This window comes from Penaeus chinensis, chromosome 3 (genome assembly GCF_019202785.1).
Source record: "Penaeus chinensis breed Huanghai No. 1 chromosome 3, ASM1920278v2, whole genome shotgun sequence".
NCBI lineage: Eukaryota > Metazoa > Arthropoda > Malacostraca > Decapoda > Penaeidae > Penaeus > Penaeus chinensis.
This window is the reverse complement of record NC_061821.1, coordinates 24,570,789-24,590,057: the sequence shown is the minus strand read 5'-3', so window position 1 is coordinate 24,590,057 and position 19,269 is coordinate 24,570,789. Positions and strand designations below refer to the sequence as shown.

The window sequence follows — 19,269 nt, the reverse complement described above, 5'->3', positions numbered from 1 at the left end:
TATGTTCAAAGTGCAAAGTGAACTGCTTTGTAAGATAAATGAGTTGATTGTAAGATTTTAAAGGGGGGGGGGGGTGGAGGCCAAAGCAATGACATGACAGCGTAGTCAAACTTGGCAACCAATCTGTTGGTGGCAACACTGGTACCACGACCCTGTTGAATACTTATATTTGTGTTTACATGTGTGTGTATGTGTGTGTGTGTGTGTGTGTGTGTGTGTGTGTGTGTGCCAGCCTGTCTGTGTCTGAAATTTGATTTGTTTGTGTGTTTATTGTGCCTGTCTGTCTATCTCTCTCTATGTGTCTGTCTGATTGTCTGTTTATTCTGTCTGTGTGTTTGCGTGTGCTTTTGTTTTGTGTATGTGTATGATGCGTGTCTCTATGTGAATATTATTACAAGCGCCTTTGTGTTCTATAATGCATGCCTTTCAGGATTTGGGTAAATCGTATTTTGAGACCGCAAATATATGTGTATCGGCTCAATAGATCTGCATACTTAATGCCATTCTCACGGTACATGAATCTACTCACGTCAGCAGCGGGTCCGAAATAATCCTATGTAAGTTCGTTTTGTCATAAATACATGGCGGAAAAAACTGAGAATGTTTGAAAATACATTATTTATTTGGTCTTATACCTGTGTGTGTTTGGTGTCGCTGTCTTGTACCAGTACCATGAGTGACTAGAGGTGAATGTGTGGGCCCGGGAATGTAAATATGTTTCCGTTCGAGCGCCGGTTTTGGCTTAGTCTTTGGCTTAACTTTCTTGTCATTTGACACTCGAGCTCAGTTTTGACATGGAATGAAATATCGTTAATATGATAAGAACAGAAAGAAATAAAGCACGTGACTTTTCGAGTCTACTCTATACTCTTAATCAGACGATAAAAAGTGAGAGGCAGTCACGAAAACATCACGATTTACTGGCTTCCTTCCTCCTTATTTATCGGATTTTGTTTTGTCTCCTTTTTGTACACAAGTAACTGCGTCATTAATTTATGCTAATTAGGATTTTTTTTTTGGGGGGGGGGGAAGGATTGAAATGTATATCATCCTTTCTCAAAACTATGTTATAGGAGTAACGAAGGTATGCAATATATACCTATTTTCCTCACTCAGAATATGTCAAGGTAACACGCATTCTCAGGCAGAATATTTCAACGCTAAAATGCAAAGTATAATCTTTTGGTTCTGCCAGATTTATATTCATTTCATACTTTAATGCTTCAAGTAAAAAAGGAAAAAAAGAAATCGCGGGTCCACATTGTCCACAACACAATGACAGCGACCTTCGGCTGTGTGTGTCCGTGTTTCTTGTTTTTGTGTGTGTATGTGTTTCTTTTTTTGTGTGTGTGTGTGTGTCTTTCTTGTTTTTGTGTGTGTATGTGTCTGTTTCTTGTTTTTGTATGTGTGTGTGTGTAAAGGGCATTTAAATGACACCTTAAATATATGGTTTAGCAGGAGTAGTGAAACGGACGGTTGGCTTTACCTCTTTTATTGAGAAGCGTAAGCAACATAGATATTCACACGGATACAAGTCTTGTTAAGTCTTAGTGCTTGGTCTGCCCTAAGGGGGGCGCGTGGCTGGAGCCAGCCTGACCCGCAGCGGTCGGCAGGACTCTGTGAAGAGGACTCCCTCTGACCTGGGTCATCCTGAGCCTTAAGTACTGGTGGGGGCGTGGGGCACGTTGGGGCGCCTGCGGTGAAGCCACGCGTATACGTGCTTCTGTACGCCACGTGGAAGCTATTTATACATACTTATAGTGTGTGTGTGTGTGTGTGTGTGTGTGTGTGTGTGTGTGTGTGTGTGTGTGTGTGTGTGTGTGTGTGTGCACGTATATATGTTTTTGCTTATGTGATCGTGTGGTTAAGCAGAGAGGTATGTACAAGAATGCCTGTGTTTATTCGTGATAACAAACGACGAAATTACATGAATAAATATGGTTGACATGATAGCAAAAACTCGGGACTATATACACTGTAGAAAAATACAATGTAAAAAAAATGTAAATATTAGTAAGCACATTTAGGATGAGAAACTACAAAAAAAATAGTATAATACACAAAATTAATAAATATGTAAATGATTAGATATGGTGAATTTTGCATAACTGTTTTATGTAATTGTTCATATATTTTTTTAAGTAGTATATAGCGTTAGAGGTTTTGAATAACTGTTAAAATAGTTATTCGTATAATTTATAAAAGAAGTACATATTGCCAGTACATTAATAAAATAACCATTCACCATCTGTATGATAAATGATAAATAAATATGGATTATATTAACTAATTCTATTTTTCCCTTCTCAGCAAATGTCACAGGTAAGGAAATATCGCAACCTCTTTGAAATGATATAATCTCACACTGAAATGATCATACCCCGCATATAACCACTTGTAACATCAAATCAATACATTCCTTAGATCATAACATGCAGAATTATTAGACGAAATCAGACACATTTCTTGCCGATATACTGACCTTCTCTGCCGTCCCCACTCCAGCCAGGGTGAAAATTACCATGCGATTAACTGATGTGGAGTACACAGCAGACCTGGAGACGAAGACCAGACCGGCTTATAAGGAACTCGAGTCCGACCTTCAGACCAAAGTAGGTCAAGCGGCGTCCCTCCTTGTTTTTTTTTTTTGTGTTTTTTTTCCTCTCTCTCTCTTGCTCTTTCTTTCCCTTTCTTTTTTCTCTCTCTTTTTGTTTCTTTCTTTCTTTTTCTCTCTCCTCTTTCTTTTTTTTTTCTTTCTCTCTCTTCCTCTTTCTTTCTTTTTCTTTTTGTTGTCTCTCTATTAATATTTAATCTATTAACCTCTCTCTCTCTCTCTCTCTCTCTCTCTCTCTCTCTCTCTCTCTCTCTCTCTCTCTCTCTCTCTCTCTCTCTCTCTCTCTCTCTCTCTCTCGCTCTCTCGCTCTCTCTCTCTCTCTCTCTCTCCCTCCCTCTCCCTCCCTCTCCCTCCCTTTCTCTCTCTCTCTCTCTCTCTCTCTCTCTCTCTCTCTCTCTCTCTCTCTCTCTCTCTCTCTCTCTCTCTCTCTCTCTCTCTCTCTCTCTCTCTTTTTCTCTTTCCTTCCTTCCCTTTACTCCTCCCTCCTTCCTCCTTCCACCCCCTCTCTATCTCAATAAATAATTCCCACATGTAATTATACGCACCTGAAAACTCATAACCTAAAACATATCCACGCAAAAGCACTGCACCAGTTTCCCTCCCGCAGCTCAAGACGGGCTTGGCAACCGAGATGTCGATCAGTGAGAGCGAGATTGACATTATCATCGATTCTTTCTCCAGCGGATCTGTCATCGTCAACGCCACAGTAGAACTTTCCTCCGATACGAACGCTGTATGGAAAGGGAAACTGACGTATTTTTTGTTGTTGTTGTTGGTGGTGGTGGTAATGGTGGTGGTGGTGGTGGTTCATGAAATTTGAATGTTTTATGTTTCGTTATATATTTATTTTTCTCTTATTTATTTGTTTATGTTTATTTGTTCACTTATTGTATTTTTATTTTTTCTATTTGTTATGTTTATTTATCTATGTGTTTATTTAGTATGATGTTTGGTTTGTTATGTTCTAATTACTCATCCCAAAAGTGATTGGAAACTGACCTTTTTCATTCAAATATTTCTTTCTATATTCAATTTGTTCTCTTCTGTTTGACCTGTGACCTTCCCATGAATCCTGACGCCCTTTGACCAACGCGGTAGGTTAGTGCAAGTTGATCTGTTTCTCTTTTCTTTGTTCTTTTCTTTTTTTCGTCCCCTTAACCTCCCCTGACCTTTCTTGGAATCCAGGAGACCTTTGACTTTTCCAAGTTGTGTTATCAATGTTCTAGTCCATTGTTTAAGGTTGTTGGTAGAATTAGCAAGTGGATTAATACATACACACATTCACATGTGTATATATAGGTATATATATATATGTATGTATTTGTACATATATATATATATATATATACTAATACGTGTGCGTGTATATATATATATATATATATATATATATATATATATATATATATGGAGAGTGGATGTGAGCGCGCCCGTGTGTTTCAACATATGTGAACATGACATTAACGCAGATGTATAGGATAAATAGAAGAGACATCCTTAATCCCCTCGTATAACATCCGTTCCAGACTGCCGCCGAGAAAGCAGTCGAGGACGGTCTGAAATCGGTCACCCAGAACAGCACCGCCTTCGGGTACCAGGTGGAGGCCGACAGCATTTCGACCCAGGGTGAGTTGTGGTTGAAGAAAACGAGTGCTGGTTATGTGTTTATGTTGGCCATATAGCCGATAAAAGGGGGTGACTTGTTAAGCTGAAATATAGATGCTTTACATGTTATACTTAAGCTATAGTAGTTAAAACCATTGTTGTTTGCCTTTAGGTATGACCGTCGACCCTACCGAGACCACCACTCAAGCTGGTAAGTTTGTAAATATATGATGGTATAATAAACTTTAAAACATTACATTGGTAGTTCAGAAATTATTTTATATATTTTAGTTTACAATTGGAATCATCCACATTTGTTATTATTATTTTCTGAAAAAGAAAAAAAAATATATATATATGTATATATATATATTTCTTTCTTACCTTCATTACGTCTTCTAACCAGTTTCTTTCTCCTCTGCAGCGGACACCAATACACAAGCCAACGGAGGTAAGTTAATAGCATTTGTATTACAGTAAAGTGTCAAAGCTGAATACAGAGTAGGACCTTCCTTAAGGAGCATTCGTGCTGAGCCGCGGGATGATGCGGTAGGGTGACCAGCCCCTTCCGGAGCCGCATTTGTCCCCAGCAGCTGATGATGGTACTCTCACACAGATGAGTTATCTGCGAGTGACCTTGCGACTGCAAGCCAACGTCAGTGAGCTATGTCACTTCCATGTGCATTACAGACACCATTTATGTCCCTGTTTTGATACAAGAAATGCCAGCCTGATATTGATTTATTCTTACTATCAAGGCAAAGTAATCTTATGCTTAGCATTTACAAAACAAACTTATAATTTACACCCCTCTTCGAAAACCTGTATCCAGCCCGACCACTACTCTCTACAGCATTTACAAATTTACCTGATATGATGATAATACTAGAAAAATGCAACTAAACTTGTATTTACATGGCGACTCGCCTCACTAATACTCATTAGTTTGGGCGGAAACTATATTAGTGTGCTTTGAATTGTCTCTGAGGTAAGTTTTGTACATTTGTCTAAGAGACTCTTCTAATTACAAGTATCTATTGAAGTAATATCCCTTATAGGATTGTTCTGAACCAAAATTGATTTCTGAGTGTCTACCAATATTTTCGAGAAGTGTTGCATGAAAACGTCTACGCTACCTGCTCTGGTCCTAAGGGTTTGTTATTTTGTACGATGTGTCCGTGTCTAAATGAATTGCAGTCCTAACTTGAAATGAGGGTCGTGGTATTTCGTATCTTTTCTGTTTGTCTTTGTTTAGCATGGGGTGTAGTGATTGCGTGGCCTTGCTTTGCAGAGTTCCGTAAACCGTTTGGTTCTTCGAGCTTTTAACTGATTTTCAAGTCAAGGGACTTAGTTTCCCCTAAACTAGGATGTAATTTGTATATTGTGGAACGGGATTGTGACATCAGAGAGATCATTTTTCGATATACATGCGTTTTAAAATCTACGCTAAAGCTACTTTATCTTGGGACAGAAGAAAAAAATGGCTGTGTCCAAGTGATTTTTTAGGGTATATCAGTAGTCACGGGATAATGTGGGCGGGTGACCAGTGCTTTTCCACCCGGAATTTGACCACAGCTGATGCCAGAATTCACTGAGTGCCATTGCTCAGGGGAGTCAGCTGGTAGGGTTGGCCATATGATCCCAAGACCTTAGAGGTATACAAATAGTTAAGAATTTTAAATTTGTAAGTATTTCGCACAGTGCTTAGAGAAAATGGGGATCTCTTCAGACACTAGGACAGGAGTTTCAGGTTCAGATATATGCAAAAGTGTTACTGCAGATGTAGTCGCTGTGCAGGTTCGCCATTTTCCGATGCGGATGAAGACCTTTCTCCAATCACCAACGGTAAGTGTTGCTGATACTTCATTACTACAGTAATCATACAGCTGTATTGTCTGTGGTCCTGAACTCCAGCAATATCAGCAAAGCAACAAACACCTGTAGCTTAATCATGAGTATCAACCACCTGTGCCAAAGTATCAGCTGTACTAGCCTCTGTTAGTACCATCTATATCACAAATGCTGAATGCACTAGCAAAGTCGTCTGAGCTAGAGTGATATCTTCCCATTCACCTGGTCATCAACAATTCCTTCTGAGACTGTAACTTGCTTCCAGACATCTGTCATCAGTGCAATTATTATTATTTTTATTTTTATTTTTTACTAAAATCTTGCTGTTGTTTCTTCTCTATTATATTTCTGTGTTTATCTATCCCAACTATGAACAACATACAACCTTTAATCATAGTCAGACTCTTTTTCGATTTTCCTTACCTTGGAGTGTTATCCTATCTTGCACAAATAAACACATCCTACAAAACATAAAGACATATAATAAATATCTGCAAAGTTCTCAATACTATCAATATTCGTCAGTAACCTATACTTGACCAACAGCAGATGGAGCCACAACCACCCAGGCTACTGGAACCGACTCCGGTAAGATACACAAAAGGCCTGAGATAACACGGTGATGCTCTCGCTCTCGCCTCGAATCCCGACACCAACACCAGCATCCTTCTCTCGATAAACCTGTCCTTTCTCTCTGCCAATAAAGCTTCTTCCCAACACCGATCGCATACGACGTCAGTTTATTTGTTTTCAAAGACAGAGGACCTTCTTTGAATGTTTCTTTGACTTATGTTTTGTTCACTTTATATGACGACGTCTTTTAAAGAACTGATGCTGCACTACACGCCTCTTTGTTCTTCTAAATATGCTGCTATATAATTTATGGAAATATATTATTGATTATCCGTTCGCTAAAAATTGCAATAGATACGAAGTCATTACGTTTATACCTGAAAAACAGCTCCGTATATAATAATAATTCAAATACATGTTGCGTGATATAGTAACCCCCCATAATTAATGAATAGATATGGGGAAGATTCAAAATAGTAAAATATATAAAACCAATGATAGTAATGATGATGTGAATAACAACAATAATAATAATAATAATAATTACGATAATATGATGATAAAAGTAATAATAATAATAATATTCAACAAACCAATAATAATAATAAAGAAAATTAAATGATTGAATTACCAGTTACCATCGGTTCACGTTCTTCGTTTTTTCCCCGTTAAATAATTTGAATGTATTACCGTTAACGTTTTATTTGAATGCCTACACGCTTTTTACGTCACAGCTAATTGCATTTCAGCTTTTTTATTTTTATTTGTTAGTTTTTTTTCTGCATTAACTAATCAATAAACTTTTTACTTATAATCTATAATTTAATCTAGCATTAACAATAAACCGCTTAACTAGTTTGACTTATAATTAATCTATATTTAATAATACGCCACTTAAAGGCATGTACTAATTCACTTACAGTATTTCTAAACCTGAGACTTAACCTAAATAATTAAATCCATATACATAAAGAAACACTTGCAACATGACAGCCAAATACATTTTCACTGTACAAACCCTAATCAAGTAATCAATATCTGACTCATCACAGGGACACGCACAGCTACACGCACAGCTACAGATGCCGATACAACCAACGGTAAGACAGGAGGGTAAAACACATGTAAAACTGCCCCTGGATATTTACACTAGAATACACACTAACACTCCCATCCAACGTGAATATATATACTTTTTAAATACTTTGGTGTTTTTTTGGTTAATGGGATTTTAAATAATAGTGATATTAGCAATAAATGAATGGTGACAAAATGTTTTATTAAAGAGGTTAATACCATCAGTAATAAAAGAGTAATGTTAAAATAGACAATTGGACAATAGTCAAGCAGCTGACCACTTACATCAACACTTGAAATCTGCCTTACTTCCCTACAGAGTCGCGCTTGTAACTCAGATCCACAAATTATAAAAATAAATTAAATCCTAGGCCTAATTACACACACTAATTCATATCTGCATTATCACAGATGGAGGAACAACCACTCAGGCCTCTGCCAATGCCGGTAAGAGGCACCTAACGCAACCAGTGTTGGCTTTATTAAAACACATTCTGGATAAACAGATATTTTACACTTCTAACGATATCTCGACTCGTTGCACCTTGTAATATACGCTCAACAAAAGCTTGTTATAAACGCCTCTGTCAAGCTTAAATGTTGTTGGTTTCTCAGACAATGGTTATTTGACCAGCTCCTTTTTTTTTTTTTTTTTTTTTTTTTTTTTTTTTTTTTTTTTTTTTTTTTTTTTTGCTGTTGAAATTACACTGTGCGCCGTTAAAACGTTCTCTCTTTCACCCTTCACACTTATATCGGTTTCTTCGTGTACTTTACTTTCCACACTTCATTAAGCTGTCTTTATACCATGGCTGTCTGCAAAGTTACATGCTGATGTCTATGCATGTACTAGAGACATTTGTATGTGTTTTATATTTATTTGTGTGTGTGTGTGTGTGTGTGTGTGTGTGTGTGTGTGTGTGTGTGTGTGTGTGTGTGTGTGTGTGTGTGTGTGTGTGTGTGTGTGTGTGTGTGTGTGATATAAGTACAGAGTCTTATAACTGATTCTTAATACCGTAAAGCCCTTTACGGCTGGGTAAGGCTTGTCTGTCTCTCTAATTGTAAATTGCTCATGTCAATCAGTCTTTATCAAGCCGTAAAAATCAAAATCAAGCAAAATTCTAATATCTAACTACTCTTTTGGAATACTCTTATTTGTGGACTACAGCAAAAAGTGTTGAGTTGGAAGAGAAAATATAAACGTTACTCTGTCTTGACGAATGGAAAATTTAGATACGCAATTTTGGAAGAAAAACAATAATTAGTAAAGATTAAAGATTATGCGGTCTGAAGGGCAGTGTGGCTATAAATATACGGAGTTGCTCTCCCAATTTCACTCATGATTTCTGATCGACGTCTGTGCTGGGAAAGGAATACTAGACGACATCATTCTGTCAGTGGATATTAAGCAGCAGTGCTTACTAAATGCAATCAAATAATCATGGTTAGTTTTATAATACAGGTAGCTTAGATAGTATAAGATATTGTCATTCAAAGATTTTTTTAAAAAATTGGATACTTTCATTGTGTCGATTTAATGGTTTCCAATACAATATTTTAAGATATTTTCTTAGAATGTTGCAAGAAGTTGACATCCGCAAGACCAATAAATATCGGATAAATACAGTGTGATTTTATTGCATGTGTGTATAAATGCCTTTGTGTTTGTTGTTGTTGTTGTTGTTGTGTGCGTGTTTCTGTCTGTTTATTCTTATTCTCATACATGTTATTGTTATTGATATTGAAAGGGTACATTTCATTTTTTTTTGTGTGTGGATCTTACACTTATTTCTCATGCATAGACTTTTTACAAACAATGTTCTTCAACACTGACGACCTCTGTTCTATCCACACACTGAAGAACAATACAACCACGAATCCGATATGTAGATACAGTGTCAAGTTATTTCTTTCTTGGTCTCTTTCCTATCTGACCAACCACAGGTGCAGTGACCACTACAGTTCCTTCTGCAGACTCGGGTAAGACTCCTATGATAAAACTATTTGTCACACTGGCAATCCTATCAACAGCTTTCCACTTAATTGCCCTTAATTTTCTTAATTCGCTGGGAATAACACTTCTCTTTAATCGAACCTATCAGTTAAAGCTACATGGAAATATACGTTTTGCTTACACACTTTAATTTCATAAGCCTCGCTTTATAACTCAACCTGGCATTGAATTAGACCATAAAAAACACTTCCTTCCCATTACTTTATACACACTTTCTCGACTAGCTCTACATACCCTACCCCAGCCTGTGAACAGCTTTTGAACTCAGTTTAACACTAGCGAATACTTGACTTTGTATTTCGAATGACGACCTATGATTAGCTTTGCTTCTGGAAAAACCAGTGTTCCGAAACTGAATTTTGAATGTAGGTATATTGTAAATCATTTCAGTAGAGAAAAATACACAGAATGAAAATGAATAACTTCGCAACGGGATAGATGTAATTGGCTTGAAAGAATATTCATCATAATTCTATTGTAGTTTTCATGAAAATGCATATTCATATTTTTGCACCGTCTCACTGCCTAGAGATACTATTCACTGCTAGAAGGAAAACTTGAATCAGACTTGAATCTAATATCTTCCGTATTTCATATTAATTCACAGTCCTAGTATACATCGGAATACTGTGCACTGTGAGTAAGTTTGGTTGTATTTCATATCATATGTTTAGATAGTTCAAATGAGAAAATAGGTATATCCCCGTATTATAATTATTTATTTGATTCTCTTAGCCTTACGCATTCCACAACACACTGCACAATTACAAAACAGATTGTAACTAACATCTAAATTTCATGGTTATCATATGGAGTATGTAGCCAAATACAACAGTTGGGTTGCTGCTCTGTCTGACGACTAAATGTAAATTTCTTACGTAGAGGAAGCTGGACATTTCCGAACTGGAAGCAGGCTAAATGTAGCTTGTAAAGTAATGCAAAACCCAAGCGAGAAAGCACTGGACGTTTTAACACTTTGGCTTATATTTTCGCTAAATTTTCTAATATGGCTTTTGACTCTGACTGCATACTGATATACAGTAGGTGAAGATTCTTCCTGAATTTATATAGACACTCTATACATACATATAATGCATCCATGTAAACCAATCGTTTACGACATTAACCTGTACATAACCTACTACAGATGCAGGAACGACCCAGGTCTCCACCAACACTGGTAAGACCCACTTAAGAAAGCTGGGGAGTCAGGAGTATCCAAATCAGTATGTACACGCGTGGTAAATAGTGCTTCTCACAAAGTATGTCTGTTGCTTTTATTGTTAGAAATCCCACGCTATGCTAGTACAAACACAATATCGATCAGCAGGAGGACCTATATAATTCCACTTTTAGCGACAAATGTAGAGCACATAACTGCACTGACAGACTATACACGAGTTGCACACCTGGCTTTTAAATATACGACGAGATCTTCAGACGCTTTTAACCAATATATCCTCCAGTAAATGATAGCATAAGTGTACTATATTGTACATTATGCATGCAGGCCACTATTACTCTTGTTACACTATTACATGCCTTCTCTTGAACTTCAGTAACCGTTGCATCAAGCCTTTTACACTCTTTAAAAAAATATCAATATCGAACCCAACAACGCAGCTAATTATGAACATGCTTTACACTCTCTACACTTGTATGAACGAATTTACATCACGTTCTCTTCTTTTCGAATCTTTCACCAATTAATGACTGTTTATCTACATATCAGGACTTTGCTTCCAGGTTTCACATTTCATCTTATGTGTCCCATTTGCATATACTTCTAATGTTTTATAATATATTTAATGTATGATTTCAGTTTCAGTATTTCCAAGTTAATGGTAAGTCTATCAGTAGCCGTAACAGTTAGTTTCCGTAAGTTGGTAAACAGGTAATGAAGTTTGAGCAGTGTCTCCTTCTTTTCCTTCTTTCGTCTTATTATTGTATTTCTGTCTGTCCTTACTGAGCAGAACTTTTTGTCTTGTTCGGGATTTTTTTTTTTACGGGGAATGTCTGGTACCGAGCTTTTTAACGTCCAACAGCTGATCATTAGGTTTTAGCAGTGTGGAGACAGTAATAGGAGTTAAAATGGCGGAATACGTATGAGCAGGATGAAGTAGTGTTTCTTTACTCACTCTCATTCTCTATCTCTTTTTCCATTTCTATCTCTATCTCTCTTCCTCTCTTTCTCTCTCCCTTTCTCTCTCCCTCCCTTTCTCTCTCTCCCTCATTTTCTCTTTCCTTCTCTTTCTATATCGCCATCTCTTTCTCTCCCTCTCTCTCTTTCTCTTTCCCTCCATTTCTCCCTCTCTCCCTTTCTCTCCCCCCCCTCTCTCTCTCTCTCTCTCTCTCTCTCTCTCTCTCTCTCTCTCTCTCTCTCTCTCTCTCTCTCTCTCTCTCTCTCTTTCTTTCTCTCTCTCTCTCTTTCTCTCTCTCTCTCTCTCTCTCTCTCTCTCTCTCTCTCTCTCTCTCTCTCTCTCTCTCTCTCTCTCTCTCTCTCTCTCTCTCTCTATCTATCTATCTCTCTCCATTTACTCTAGATCTCCTTACATGCATTTTGGTAATTGTAAACTTCTAGTGTCCACTAGAATTTATATATCTACAGTGATAAACGAACGAGACATCGACAACACGGTTAAAAATAACAAGGGGTATACATGAATACAGGCGCAATATTCACAAAACCATCCATATGCAGTAACCCAAACATGCTCTGTCACAGGTGGAGGTTCGCAGGGATCTTCCAGCACCGGTAAGACATATTAGGACCACCTGATATCCTTCCACTTGCACTGTCAACACTTCTTTGCAAAGACTTGCGTGTACATTTTGAAGTAATAGTTTTTTTTTTCATGTAGGACTTGATGTTAGTTAATTTTCTAGTTTCCCATTTTCCTGTTTACTACTTTGTATTTTTTTTTTTTTTTTTTTTTTTTTTTTTCGTTTTGAATATCGGACATCATGTTTTCCTATAGACTGCTCAACCAACACGCCCATTATTTAAGAAATATTATTTAAAATCAACACTATGTGGACATGTTTCATGGTCATGAACACTATATTGCATTGCTCTTGTTTCATGAGCAATCCTATACTATAGTATGAAGCTTCTTTGATATACCATTAAGCACACAATCAGAACATTAATACTATTAACCTGTATAAAGTACACTTCATTCAAACATAATTACAGTTTTTCTTTTCAACCATTTGTTAACATTGATTTTTCTCTATCTGCACGAAACACTTCTCCAACATGTCTTACGTATTTTATAATTCTTCATGATAACTTAACATTGATTACCTAATTATATATACATGTTATATTATATCTGTAACATTTTAACACTGACATAAACGAAGCAAACATTATACAAGTCTACAATATCAAGAATCTACACACAGTAATCCATATCTGACCCATAACAGGGGATGAAACCACAACCCAGAGAACAGTCGGCAGGGGTAAGACACTTCTCCATTACACTTTTTCTGTCGACACGTGTTAGGAAGAATATCTGCTCACTCAGAACCAATCTACTTTCCTCCTCTTTATGAACACTACTGCGTTTGTGATGGACTCCCTCAGATCGACACCATCTGCACTATTTACATGTTTTTTTTGTGTTTTTTTTTTCAATACAGATTACATATCCACAGGGTTTTACAACACTGTATGAGTACAGTACACCACACCCTTTCAAGTACAAAATACCACACTTAGCATGTTTAGGTTGTATTACTGCAAAGTTTTAAAATTCTAGGCGTTTTGAAAACACAAATCCTCATGCCGTGGTTCCTAACTTTTCCAGCATGTATCCTATGTGAAGAAACTCAAGATTTTATGATGTTATAAAGAATCAAAATTGTAGAAATCATATGTACTTCGAAATTGGTTAATAAGTACCAAAGTGGAATAATGAAATACTGAAGTTTGATCCATATTCTCAGGTGTCAAAATTAAAAGATTAATCACCAGTGTGATCCATGTTTACTGAAACTGATTTTTGGCGCTAGGTTTCACCACAAATATTGCTCTCTGGTGTTTTCATAAAACTTTTTTTTAAACTAGAAATACATAAAAGGACAAACTGAAGAACTTCCTCAGTCCACAGGTTGGGAACCACTACTCTTTAAGCTTTTCACATGCTCAGTACGATTATACAATGACTATTTCGAATACACTTTACATCAGTGCATAGGTTTTGTACAAAGCATGTACTCTTCACAAAATCATGACTTTACAACACAATGTTTCTAACTTTTCAAATCGTTTCAAATAACGGGACCGTGATTTTCTACAGTCAGCATATCGTTCCTACGCCTAATGATTCAGTGTTGTTCTAGTGTTAAGAGTTTGAGCCTGCCTGGTGCCGTAAGTAATTAGGATGCCAACAATGCCTAGCACACTAGATGAAGGGGCGATCTGGCTGTAGGTAGATGCTATGCGTCGTCTGACGTCTGCCCACTGTATCTTGTTTATTTTTAGATTTACATAAAGGTCAGTAACTATTTAATTTAGCTCTTTTTATAACCAGATTAGTGTCTGTTCACTAAGGTTCATTTTTAGGTCTTAATTTTCTTTAACTATTTTGACATAGCTCTTTGATATTGCTAGATTTATATAGTTGACTCATCAAGATTAATCTTGGATCTTGTATTTCTCAGACTCTCACTCTCCCACTCTATCTATTTTACTGTAACGAAGGATTGAACAGGTCTACTAAAAGATTTAAGAGTTGTCCATGAAAACGCCGCACGGAACACGGAAACGCCACGTATACCTATGCAGTAACTTAAATTCGCTCTGTCACAGGTGGAGGAGGTTCACAGGGATCTTCCAACACCGGTAAGACATATTAAAAACACTTGTACATCAAGACATATCTCAACATTCCATCATTTCACGTGCACTGTTTACACTTGTTTATAAACAATTTAAGGTACAGTGCATTTTCTTCATCAAAATAATCATCCTACACAGCGGGGAATGCAAATTATTTATTTATTTAAACCCATTTTATTTATCTTCATTATTTATACCTAATCATTCATTTATCTATTCTAAAGAACTAGACTCCAACACTGCTTTCTTTTTTATGTAAGAGACATATAAAGAGCAAAACGCTGGTTAAGTTTCACTACCACAAACGCTATTTTGCACTGCTTCTTATTTATTTGTTTACCTATTTGTATCCTATACTATTTTTATTTTCATGCCTTCCCTTTCGCGGTATAATTCAAGGAAAGCAGATTAGGTTTAGGGGAATTACAAGAAATTACATTATTAGAATGTGTTTCAGGTTGTTAATGCCTATTTTTTCCATGTATTGTAGGTAAGATGTACCAGTAAATTCGTTATATGTAGTGCCTGAAAACAGAGTGTTTATGTTTGAGACTCTGTAGCTGATATATATTTGAGCTTTCTGGACTTGCAATTCGTTGAGGACTTATCTTAGTGTAAGAGGTTTCGAAAGTTGTACAAGGCATTTGATAAGCGTGGCCCAATTCCTCTCGATCCATGGTAGTTCTTATTTTACTCCACAATGTGAAGGAACCCTTAAGAAGATGACTCTCCTTCTTTGTAGTTTGTAGAGGGAGTGTAGTATTCTCAATAACAGAAAATCTGATTCTGGTTTCACTGGTTACTAGATGACTGAAGTATATACCTACTGGTAGGGATAACTACATTGAGCCTTTTCTTTTAACAAGGGAGAGTCCACCACAGTTGATAGAAATTTTGATACCATTTTTGGAGCTTGGCCCGATACTCTGTCGCTCCATCTTATAGTGCAGAGTACATTGGAATTATCGGTGTATTCTTACCAGTTTGAAGAGCAGCTGGGCAAAAATCTTCGGTGATATGTAGGTTTGTTCACTCTGAAATTTGTCCCAGAGGTTACAAGCTTTACTTTTTGTTCTTCTTATGTGTTGACTTGTTATTTTTCCTTGTTCCTGTTCGAGTTTTGCGTCGATTCTACCTGGCCTGCCTTGTTGGCTATCAGTGGAAGTAGTGTGTCTCAAAGTTTGTAAGCGAACTCACAAAAGTGGTAAATCCAATAAATGTAATGTGACTCCGAGATTCGAGCATGAACCCAACTCTTTGTGCTATTGATTTCTTAGTGGGCTTCAGTATTTCCTCTCCTCTCTTGTAGCCTATTGTCCTGGTCCTGTAGATTTACTTCGATTGTTCATATTAGATCTTGACCCCAATTAAGTTATAGTCTGAGATGTGCATAGTTTGTGCTGTACTGCTGTTAATTTGAACGGCGGTATCCTCTGCATTTATTTTTGGCACAAACTGCATGCCTGCCAATTATGTCATCGCTTCACGTCATCATCCGAGACATCTTATGACTTAACAATATATACGCCATTTAGTGATCAGCAATAAGACCCGCTATACATCACTTTTCTATACTGTGCATCAATACACAAATGCAAGTGGCTCTAAATTCATATATTAATATACTAATCATTAGTTTTTTTCTGTCTCTCTGGCTGCAAGATAAACTTTTCTTACATGACCAATATATTTTATACTTGTTTACCATTTCATATCAATTAATTCATGACACTATGCTATATAAACTTATCAATAATATTTTGACACCGACGTTCACAAGTAAAATACTTCTTACATAGACAATAGAACGAACTCTGTCATAATAAATGTCTACAGTACCAAGCATACAGAATTCGCACACAGTTAACAGTATCTGACCCTTCAACAGAGGGCGGAACAACCACTCAAGGAACATCCGGCAGCGGTAAGACACAACTCAGACTTTTTGTGACGGTCTTTTGGAATGTCTTTCTTTTCTTCTTCTTCTTCTTCTTTCTTTTAGTTCATCTTCGCTTCTAAGTTGTTTTAGAAGGGACATACGTACATGCAGAAGCAGTTTATTTTTCAATAATTTATGGACACTAATTATGGTGAACATGTAAAGATCGACGTTGTTTGCACTATTAACACATTTTTTTTCAAGCGTTTACTTATCCAATGGGGTTTATAACACTGTATGAGTACAGCATATTACAGCCGTTCAATTTATTTTCCCGATTCTTTTATGAACACTTTGATGGACACATAAAAACCGGCACCATTTGTACTATCAACTTCTTTTAACACCGATTATACCATTCCATGTGGATTTCCAATACTGTATATATTCCGTTTCTCACACAAATCTTTGCGCCAGTGGTTCCCAACTCGTCACGACCTATCAAGTCACGCCGCCTCTTGATATTTGCGTTAATCCTACCGAATAAATGTACTTTTCGTCCTCAAATCCCAGTCTTCGTTCTCTCATGTTTGGAACCACTGCCCTAAGCTTTTCACATTACGATTATGATTTTTTTTTTTTTTTTTTTTTAACTACAATATCTGTTTTTAACACTTTGCATCATAGCAAAGGGTTTTAGATACAACCTGTACTTTCTATAAAATGCTAATTACTTCATAATTATAATGTTTCGTTCGTTACTAGTCACTTTTAGAAGTGGTTATCTGTAATCCTCAAAAATCTATATTTCTCTATAGGGCGATTTTTATTAACATTAAAATTAACGAATATCTTATCGCATATTATTCAAGTATAGTATCGCAAATCGGGTGGTAGTTATAAGTGTATATTTTGACGAGATTAGACAATAATTATTTGTAAATAGGTTTAGTATCTAACCAGAAATGGTCGGAAAAATAACGGAATTGGCGCTCACCCAGGGCCTTTGTCCTGGAATGGCCCAATTGGTTACAGGTGTAACTGATTATGCCTGTAACTGTAATTATATAATCATAGAGCACTGATATTTGATAATTATATAATGCAAAATAACATAGTGATAGTGATGTTTTGTGAAAAAAATAATAATTTACACTTTATTACATTATTAAGAAGCTATATATATATATTTTATTTTTTTTTTCTAGTTATAGCGTTTGTTATCTTTGGTCTGGGACTCGTATATCCATTTCAGACAATGACATTTAACCGTTACATACATAAAAGAATTGTCAACATTCTAAAAAGAAAAAAAAAACAATTGATTTACGTATCGTGGTTTGTAAAGAGCTTTTGTTAGTATTTCTGTCATGTTTTATGCATTGAAAAATCGTATGGGAATTAATACATTCAAAGTTCTTTGTTTAGAACAAAGTAGCCTAATAATAGTGTTCTAACAGATAACAGAATTGATAGCTTTTTTATAAGGTTTCTGAACTCCGGTACGAACGTTTAATAATTCACAATTTACCCGCCACAGATTCAAACACAGCAACAACCACGTCTTCTGACAGTTCCAGTTCCGGTAAAACAAAAGTGACATTGCATGATATTGCCACGGGAGCATAAAAAAAACAAGCAGCACAATCTTTCACAATAACATCTGTATTTTTGCAAACTGTACACTATAATACAAGAACCAGACAACTTGTAATTTTCAGTTTATTGCGATAACATCTGCACTTTCACTATCTGTACTAAGACTGAAACAGGTGTATTACCCACTATCCACAGTTTATCACAACAGTTACTGTAACATCTACCGTAAATAGCAGTTTGTTACATCTTTACGTACGATGCTAACACTACCTGTAGTATGGCCATCTTATACAGCAGGCTTTACTTTTACATGCTGACTCCAGGACCAATTGTAGCAATAACGCCACCCATTGATACCAGCACTGCCTCAGTTGTTACTTATGCCATCACAATACATAATCACTATTCTTCATATGCACAAGATGCTATTACATGCTTACTGGACCGGTACATGTTATGAAGAACACAACGCTCACAAACCGCATTTTACTCCTATCATTATATCTATTCGCTTACATATTTTGTGAAAAAAAATTCGGGTCAATACTTTCGAGGAGCTGAAAGTTAAGAACAAGATGCATCCTTAAAGTGTGGAAGGTGTATCAGTGTAGCATTGATTGGCAGGCTTATAACTACAGGTCTTAGTCCACATGACAAAAGCAGCATGTGTAAGATTCATATCAAGTGTACATCATGCTATACTGATTACCTGCCTTCAACACATGTTGTGGTGGTATGAACTCAAACAGCATTTTAATAATTTCATTTTTACCATTTAATAACATAGTTTACCCCGCTTAGGCTGATATTTTTATTTTCAAATTAAAAGAACGTAAATTAGGCCAAAAATTTTGTGGGGGTGGCAGCAGTCACCAGGAAAAATGTGTATCAGAGGAAATGCTCACTTGTGTGCTTATGATAACCTATATTATAGGTCAGGTGTATATACGTATGTAGGTTTTTCTTTATCATGATCTCTTCTCGCCCTTAACATTTTCAAAGAACTAATATCTTTAACAATATATGGCAGTGACAAGTTTTTGTTCGTCTGTTCTCACCCGAGAAGTTTCATTACCCACAAACTAACACTAATTCACATCTTACCTGCTACAGGTTCAACTACAGCCGATACTACATCTTCTGACACTTCCAGTTCGGGTAAAACCAATGTGGTACCGCATGACAGTAACTGACAAACAAAACCAACTTCA

The 19,269-nt window shown here is 36.5% G+C and overlaps 1 protein-coding gene across 3 annotated transcripts in view; it reads left to right on the top strand.

Moving 5' to 3' along the window:
- Window positions 1-19,269, top strand: part of LOC125042380 (mucin-21-like) — a 50,174-nt gene that overhangs the window by 5,263 nt on the left and 25,642 nt on the right. The window contains exons 2-14 of one of the 3 annotated variants that reach the window (XM_047637968.1): window positions 2,311-2,322; window positions 2,506-2,612; window positions 3,222-3,347; window positions 4,141-4,240; window positions 4,392-4,430; window positions 4,644-4,670; window positions 6,617-6,658; window positions 7,696-7,743; window positions 8,132-8,167; window positions 10,879-10,911; window positions 14,551-14,583; window positions 16,469-16,504; window positions 18,000-18,044. In XM_047637968.1, the coding sequence (XP_047493924.1) occupies window positions 2,311-2,322; window positions 2,506-2,612; window positions 3,222-3,347; window positions 4,141-4,240; window positions 4,392-4,430; window positions 4,644-4,670; window positions 6,617-6,658; window positions 7,696-7,743; window positions 8,132-8,167; window positions 10,879-10,911; window positions 14,551-14,583; window positions 16,469-16,504; window positions 18,000-18,044 (684 nt within the window). The remainder of the gene's footprint in view (window positions 1-2,310; window positions 2,323-2,505; window positions 2,613-3,221; window positions 3,348-4,140; window positions 4,241-4,391; window positions 4,431-4,643; window positions 4,671-6,616; window positions 6,659-7,695; window positions 7,744-8,131; window positions 8,168-10,878; window positions 10,912-14,550; window positions 14,584-16,468; window positions 16,505-17,999; window positions 18,045-19,269) is intronic. The other 2 variants (XM_047637978.1, XM_047637987.1) reach the window with 2 other exon arrangements.